The following is a 7,800-nucleotide window of genomic DNA, read 5'->3' as shown; positions in this document are numbered from 1 at the left end:
TAATGTATGTTGAGATTACATTCTTAAGTCATACTTACATTAGGATTAAAAAAAATAAGAAAGTGAGAAAACTTGCATTTGGTCATCCCATGGCCTTCAGGAGATGCAGGTGATGCTATTGTCTGTTGATCATGTGACTTGTGTTATGTCCCAGATTTTTAGTGGCAGGGATTTGTCAGGGTAATAGGAATGTATTTTATGTTTAAATTGGAAACATGGCAATAATAATACAGTGAGATCTCAGAAGGATTCTGATCATTTGGTGAGGTCTAATGTCAGGGAGTGGGGACGGGCTAAAATCCATTTTCAGTGATCTATTTTTATTAGGGGTTTACATGATGTATGTTCAGTGAGGACCAAGTGCAGGACACTTGGTGTAATAATATAATTTATTATACAGATACTTTTAAAGCATATTAATGCATGTGGTATCCTGGGGACTGTAGAGGTACTGATTCAAAAGAATGTCACTTTAACATTATTTTTATCCATGGTGTTTATTTTATTTTACTGAATTTTATTTATTAATTTTTGGCTTAATTTGTTGTCATTTTTAGGCTTTCAAAATTGTAGGCTATTGTTTCGTTTTTGTAATTTGAATCACTTTGGGCTTGTATAAATAAAGTTTCTAGGCAGCAGGCTGAAGTGTGTTCACTAATGACTGTGAGCACATGGGGGGGTGTTGTGTGTCTTCACGCTGTCTTCCTCCGTGAAGAAGATTCTTACTTAGATTGACGGCTTTCAGGAAGTGATTTCTCGCGGTTTTCAGAGCTGAGCCTCAACTACCAATCATTTCAAGCAGAAAACCACATTCTAAAAGAGCATCTTTCTTCGGGGCACTCTGAAACATTAACCAGGTTTGTGTTATTGCCAAATGCTGATGGAGATAAAGAGATTTTTTATTCGTCATTAGTGCAGTCTGGCTGTGATGTCATGAGCTCAGTGTAATTTATTTATTTTGTATCGCAGTGATTGATAATGCTTGATATTTTGAACGTGCACTTCACGGCGCAGTGGAGGGCAGTTATTCAAATCTGGCTGGTTTTAAAACCTAATCACTGTAAGAGAACTCATGTTTGTATCTACCGAAGATAGACACGTGTCTGATGATGTTTCCACATAAAACTATTTTAGATTGTGATTTTGGATTTACAATTAGCAACCTAATTTGGGACAAAATCCCATTTGTTTTAACATAATAGCCAAGTACATGGGTGTTACTACTACAGCCTTTTAAATATATATTTTTACTAACCTTATTTGTCCAAATTGCACCGTGCATCCTGAAACGGTCACCATAATAAGAATGCGTTTGAATCAGACAGTGGTGCAGTGTGGGAGGGGGGGCATGAATCATCTGGTGTTTTCATATGAATAGGCGTTTTTAAGGTTGAATTTCAATAGAAAGGGGGCAATATTTGGGTGCATTACGCAGAAACAATAAGGAAAATAATTTAATATATAATGAAGTTAAAAAAACCTGTTTTCGCATAACAACAGGCATTAACATCTTCAAATTATTATTGTTGCAGTTTTATTATTATCATCATTATCATTCGCATTCGGTTTGTTGTATTTCACTCTGTATTTACATGACAGGATGCCACAGTTGGCAGTTTTTACGCAGCGTTACGAAAGTACTCTGTGTCGGCCTATCGGCTCTCTCCGGGCAGCAGCACTGGCCTGCTTCTGCTTTTATCGGTTCGGGCTTCATATCTTCACCAGCAGTGTGTCCGGATGCCACGGCCGTGTGGTGTCTAATCGAGCCAGGGCATGTGGCGCTTTGATTTCCTGCCCTTCATTTACTGATAGGCTGCTTCGCCTGAAGCCGAAAAGCGCTGCTCTGACTGAAAATGTGTTGAGTGCGGTCTGCAGCTGTCACAGAGCCAGATTGTGTCATCGTGTTAAATCTGATGAGTCCTGGATGAAACCGATCTGGGTCTCCAAAAGTGTGTTTCAGTGGAGAATGGACGATTTGACTTGAGCTGATTTATTGATAAAGACATGTGGGTGCAGAGGATGCTGTACTCATACAGTGCGTAAAACAGGGCGATCTATAATGTCATCCTATTTTTGACACAAAAAGTTATTGCCGGGAAGCACAAAAATAGACTGATGTTCACAGACAGTGCCAGTAACATCAAATATTAATGATTTCCATTGTGCTACTCAATCTCTCCCTCTGCATTTTGGGATTTACTAATGCACCTGCAGTGGATACAAAGCACCAGGACGCACGAATCTATCCTTTGTCCGGTGCGTAATGACGCGCTACAATCTGCGTCTTGGTCAAACAAAAAACACAAACTGTCTGTTACTTCTTCCTTTTAAGCACTATGCTCAGGGTAATGTGAAATTGCCACCGCAGGCGTTAGCACGGCGAGTGTCTGTCACATAATGACAGCCTAAACGGCCTAACTGACCACCAGACCGCGACGGAACTCCGCCAGTTTGTCATATCCTACAGGCCGAGGTTTAAAAACAATCATGTGCATTTAATGTGAAGCTTTATACTTAATTACTGAAAATTATTGCATATGCTTCTAATACCTTATTCTACTGTCTTTCAGGAAAAGGTCAAACACACTCCTGATAAACCTGCAGGGATGCACAATAACTGTATGTATTTTTAAGTGATTATGATCTATATTACGCAGAAGAGGACCCTGTAGGTTCAGAGTTTCCCGCGCCCCTTTATTTTACCACTACGTACTAAACGCATGCTCTCAGCAGCAGGCACCCTGGGGTGCACCTCCGTGTTTCCTCTCCCTCTGTCAGATTGAGTAAGGCGCTGATAAGGCCTGTATCACTCCTCCTGATTGCCAGGAGCTCCTCTGGAGACACGAGCTGCAGTCTGATCCGAGGGGTGGGGGGGACCACCAGCTGCAGGCGGAGAGTTCAATGCTGCAAAAAAGTCCGGCTTCAAAAAGTCACTTCTTGTCTGTAAAAAACAACTGCTGATAACTCCACGGCTGTTTCTCGAAACAAAAGCAGGGCAAAGGCGAGTCACTCCGTCATGTGTTGTCAAGTCAAGTCCTGAGATGAGTGAATCTGTATTGAGGTGAAACGACGTCGCCCCCGCTGCAGACTTCTCTCCTGATACCTGTAACCCCTTAACTATGTGTTGACAAAAACACCGCAGGCGGATATTCTTTGCAGCGCACGGAGCGGAGGAGTCTATGCAGTGACACCTGTCCGCGCAACACCTGGCAGACGGGACGGACGCTGTGCGCATGCTCCGTGGTCAGGTTGAAATCTCTTAAAGCACTCGGACTCGCACCTCGCCACCAGTGGAGAAGAGACGGAGCAGCAGCGTCCACCTGAGGACTCCTCTCTCCGCAGCTGGAATACTCTCACTGATTTGTCCGCTCTCAGATCAGAGATGCCTCGCTCCTTCATGGTGAAGAGTAAGAGGGCGCACAGTTACCACCAGCCCCGGAGTCTGGAGGATGACTACAGCAGGCTGGACACTATACTGGCGCACATATGCTCAGGTGAGTCCGTTTAAAAATATTCTTTACTGCGTTAAATGTGTCTTTAAATGTTATATTTTTTTATCCCATTTCTCACCGTTTTTGTAAAACACATTTTGACCGCAATTATTGCAGATGTTACAGGATAATTATTTTGGTTCAAGGCATATTTAAAAAGTAGGCTATCATGATTTTGCAGTTTAAATGACTGCAAAGCTTTGGTTTATGGGAAAAATTATTTTAAAATTATTTTCAGGAAATGCTGAAACAAAAATCAAAGTAGAATTCAATTTATCTAAATATTTTTTTTACATATTTATTAGTGATGTTTTTTATTAGATATTGCGTCACTATTGTTTTTTATTATATTACAAAATAGATTATTACTAAAATAATTCTTCTGTAGTTCCCTAACAGCAATACACATGCCAAACATTTTTTAAATTTAGTATTGGTAGTTTTTACATCTCCAATAATAGACCTAATTGTGCAGGAGATAATAGTTGTGCTGCACGTTTAAAAACATTAAAACCTCCTTACTTCCCTTCCGTTTAGATGCTGAGTGTCCCCCGTGCGTCCTCTCAGACTCAGATAAGCTCCAAGATGATACCGACATGTCGGTGGACAGGTACGGTCTCTCACCGGACTCCCACCTGGCCGACGCTGCTGATTTCTCCCCGAAGTCCCCGCTGAGCTGCGCCGACAGTCTGTGCGGTCGCTCCCCAGACTACGAGGACTTATGGAGGCCTCCGTCCCCCTCTGCATCCCCGGGTAGCTACACACACAACAACAAAGACACATCACTTAGGATGCATTACTGTTTACACCGCAGACACATTTTAAGTCTCTGTGGGAAGGAATATAATTTTATTTTTGGATTTTGTCTAATTTTGTCTAATTTTTCGCACTTTTCTGAAAACACAAGATCTGTTTAGTGGATTAAAATGATCACATTTTATGGATCTTTTAGATGATGCCACATTGTATATCATACGATAACTAATCTGGTCAGTTTTAAGCTATGACTTTAATTGTTGATGTGTATATAAAAGTGTGTTGGGCCGTCAACTTTATAAGACAATTTTCCCCATATTCATTGATTATTCTAGTGTGCACTCTGACCTCTTAGATCTATTATTTCTGGTTTCCCCATCATCATCTGGGAATTCTCTAAAAGAACATTGCATGACTCCTTGAGCCCCGTCGGGTCCTGTGGGGTCCTGCAATCGCCCGCTTCAATCATTAAAATTTCATCTGGCCTCTGCTCCCCTCTCCAGTTGATTCTGAGAAATCCCTGTCTCCTCTGGTGGATGAGACGCAGCCCTTCACCGTCCCCTTCCGGCCATATGCCTGGAGCAGCTACCCGGGGCCAGGGCCTGGGCTGAGGCCGCTGGTGCCGCCGAGCCTCCACCCCGGCATGGAGGTGGACAGGAGCCCGGCGGCGCTGGCCTTCTACGGGGACCGGAGCAGCCACCCAGCCCTGTACGCAGAGCGTGCTCTGGGCGAGGAGGCGTATGGTGACTACAGGAGGCACGCTGCTGCTCTGCTGTTTCCTGACGGAGGCCTGCATGGAAAAAGCCAGAGTGTGAAAGCCCAGTCTGACCTGCTGTGCTCCAGTCTGATCCTCAATGGCGCTTACAAGTGTATCAAGTGCAGTAAGGTGAGGATGGAGGTGGATGTGCATACTCTGTAACTGCCCAAGATCGCATCTAAAATAAAAACAGGTTGCTGCCTGTAAAGCAAATAATCTAAGTGGTTAATTTGACTTTAGGACAGCACACACTGGCTGACCTCTGACCTCTGTAAAACAGGGTTATCTTTAGGAGATTTCCCAACTGGACCTAGTTATTAAATTAACAAAACATATTTCTATTTTTGGATAAAGATATTTTTCCCGACGCTTCCATGACGAAATTTTCTCTCTCCTGCAGGTGTTTTCTACTCCGCACGGTTTGGAAGTCCACGTCCGCAGATCGCACAGTGGCACGAGGCCATTTGCATGTGATATCTGCGGCAAAACCTTCGGACACGCAGTCAGCCTGGAGCAACACAAAGCCGTGCACTCTCAGGTGTTGTAACTTCACACGCCTTTAAACCGCATCCTGCATTTCGCACCTTCTCCGGGCCTGCATGTTGTTATTGTTAACGTCAGGTTGGTGTGCTAACTTGAAATCATGACTTAAAGCAGCCTCTGCTCACGTTCCAGGAAAGAAGTTTCGACTGCAAAATATGCGGTAAAAGTTTCAAGAGGTCGTCGACTCTGTCTACGCATCTGCTCATCCACTCCGACACTCGGCCGTACCCCTGCCAGTACTGCGGGAAGAGGTTCCACCAGAAGTCGGACATGAAGAAACACACTTTTATCCACACAGGTAAGTCGAGAAAGGGCGGATTATATTGCAAAATATCTGGCCGAAATTACATTTGTATTATACTTAAAATCCGTGCGTAAAAGTCAAAAATCTTCCAGATGTCCACGATATTTAGCTAATATTCAATAAAATAACCCTAACCATAACTTATATGTTCTCTAAATTTGTTTTATTTGTAGGTGAGAAGCCACACAAATGCCAGGTGTGTGGTAAAGCCTTCAGCCAGAGCTCCAACCTCATCACACACAGCAGGAAACACACCGGATACAAACCTTTCGGCTGCGACCTGTGCGGCAAAGGTTTCCAGAGGAAAGTGGATCTGAGGAGACACAAAGAGACGCAGCACGGACTGAAATGAGGCGAACACTGACTGCACACATCGTGTCATGTAATCTGACTTGAGTCTTTAAATCATTGGTCTTGAAACGACCGCGGACACCTGACGCAAAGACCGAGGACATGTTTTTCCAGTCGCTCTGCTTGAGGACATTTCTTGGATCACAATTTGATCCACATTTAGCTCTGAAAAAATTTAAAATTGGAAATATATGTAATTATGTCAGCCGATAGGCAGATTATTTATTTATTTTAATATAGAAAACCTATAGTCTCAAGAATAAGACTTAAAAAACGACTTATTTTGCAGAGTGAAGACAACAACACTAATTCTTCCATCCTACTGCAGATTGGGTCCAGAACACCAGAGATAAGCTGTTAACTGTGAGACATGCAGATATGATGAAGTGTGATCCAAGTACATGTGTCATGAATCAGATTCAGTGGGCATTAAGCTCAAAATGTTTGTACTCAGAGTTTAAGAACCGGATCGACAATAAAGCCAACAGAGATGAAAATCTGCGCTTCTCCAAAGAGCCGAGGCTTTTTTTGTTGTCAGTGTGGAGACATGCTGGCAAAACAGCCTCCTCAAACTGTGTGATTTAATAAACAGGAGGGTTACTGCCTTACTCACGGAGCTGTGATCTGCTGATTTTACATTTTGCACATTTTATTTTCAGAATGAACAGGTTTTTTTTTTTGCCGTTTACAAATAAATATAATTTGTTTTCCAGGCTATTTTTATTTTCTAGTTGTTGTTTTTTGGAATTTAAAACGCCTTTATTGTTTTAAAAAAAAAAAAAATTATAAAAGTGGTAAAACTTCTACAAATGAAAAAAAAATCTCCAAAGGCAGAATAAAATGAGTCTAAATTCAAAAATGTGTCATTTATAATGCGCTATTTTATATAATAACCATATGATTTAGGCTATAGCATCAATTTCGCTTTGGCAGTAATTTATCTTTATTTTATTCCAACCTTCCACTTTAAGTGTTGAGGTGAATTAAAGCTATTGCCCGACAAAAAAAGGGGCCATGACGTTTAACCGTGTTGCTGCTGTGATTGTGATTGCCCAGAGGCAACCGCGGCTCCTGTTTGTTTTGACCACATGTGTTTGAACCCCAAACAGTCAGAGCAGATTTGACCGTTAACCAGATGCTATTTACCCTCATGACTGTTTTTTAGAAATAAGAAAAAGGGGGGGAAACGAGTTTTGGTAGGAAGCTGGTTGACAAGGCAGCAGCTGTGATCCTCTGAGGGATGGGGTTTGAGATAGTTTATCAGGATTCTGTATAAGCAGGACATCAGTTTGAAATCAACAAATCCCTGTAAGAAACGACAGTGAAGTTAATTTGCAACAAATTAAAGTGGTTTTAAAGGGACATTGACATTGAGTTAGGGGATAGGAATAACTTTAATTTAGTCATCATCATACATCTGAAACAAATTAATCAACTTCAGAAAAGCATTTCACCCGAAGATACCATTATTTTTATAGCCTCCATCTTGTTTTGCACTAATGCTTTAACTGTCACATGGTCACCATTTGATTATTTCACTCTCTCATCTTTAACAAGGCAAAAGAGACATAAAAAAAAGAGGAACAATCAGTCGCCTT

At 41.9% G+C, this 7,800-nt stretch overlaps 1 protein-coding gene across 3 annotated transcripts; it reads left to right on the top strand.

Moving 5' to 3' along the window:
• Positions 1–806: 806 nt before the first annotated feature.
• On the top strand, positions 807–6,203 carry gfi1ab (growth factor independent 1A transcription repressor b). 3 transcript variants are annotated; one of them, XM_049588501.1, is made up of 7 exons: positions 807–857; positions 2,571–3,494; positions 4,029–4,244; positions 4,751–5,133; positions 5,405–5,542; positions 5,680–5,845; positions 6,025–6,203. In XM_049588501.1, the coding sequence occupies exons 2-7, from the start codon at positions 3,383–3,385 to the stop codon at positions 6,201–6,203; spliced, it is 1,194 nt and encodes a 397-aa protein (XP_049444458.1). In that variant the 5' UTR covers positions 807–857; positions 2,571–3,382. The 3 variants fall into 3 exon arrangements, with proteins under 3 accessions (XP_049444458.1, XP_049444457.1, XP_049444459.1); XM_049588500.1 differs by lacking the exon at positions 807–857 and adding an exon at positions 867–2,473; XM_049588502.1 differs by lacking the exon at positions 807–857 and adding an exon at positions 926–944.
• Positions 6,204–7,800: the final 1,597 nt, after the last annotated feature.

This window comes from Epinephelus fuscoguttatus, linkage group LG10, assembly GCF_011397635.1.
Source record: "Epinephelus fuscoguttatus linkage group LG10, E.fuscoguttatus.final_Chr_v1".
Taxonomy (NCBI): domain Eukaryota; kingdom Metazoa; phylum Chordata; class Actinopteri; order Perciformes; family Serranidae; genus Epinephelus; species Epinephelus fuscoguttatus.
Note: the sequence above shows the minus strand (reverse complement) of the source record. Positions and strands in the feature narration are given on the sequence as shown.

What these genes read in the sequence shown, in the direction of transcription:
- gfi1ab (XM_049588501.1), top strand. Translation starts at nt 3,383, where the DNA reads ATGCCTCGCTCCTTCATGGTGAAGAGTAAGAGGGCGCACAGTTACCAC. An exon ending in ACTGGCGCACATATGCTCAG is followed by an intron (nt 3,495 to 4,028) that starts GTGAGTCCGTTT and finishes CCTTCCGTTTAG; the next exon opens with ATGCTGAGTGTCCCCCGTGC. An exon ending in ACACACTTTTATCCACACAG is followed by an intron (nt 5,846 to 6,024) that starts GTAAGTCGAGAA and finishes TTTTATTTGTAG; the next exon opens with GTGAGAAGCCACACAAATGC.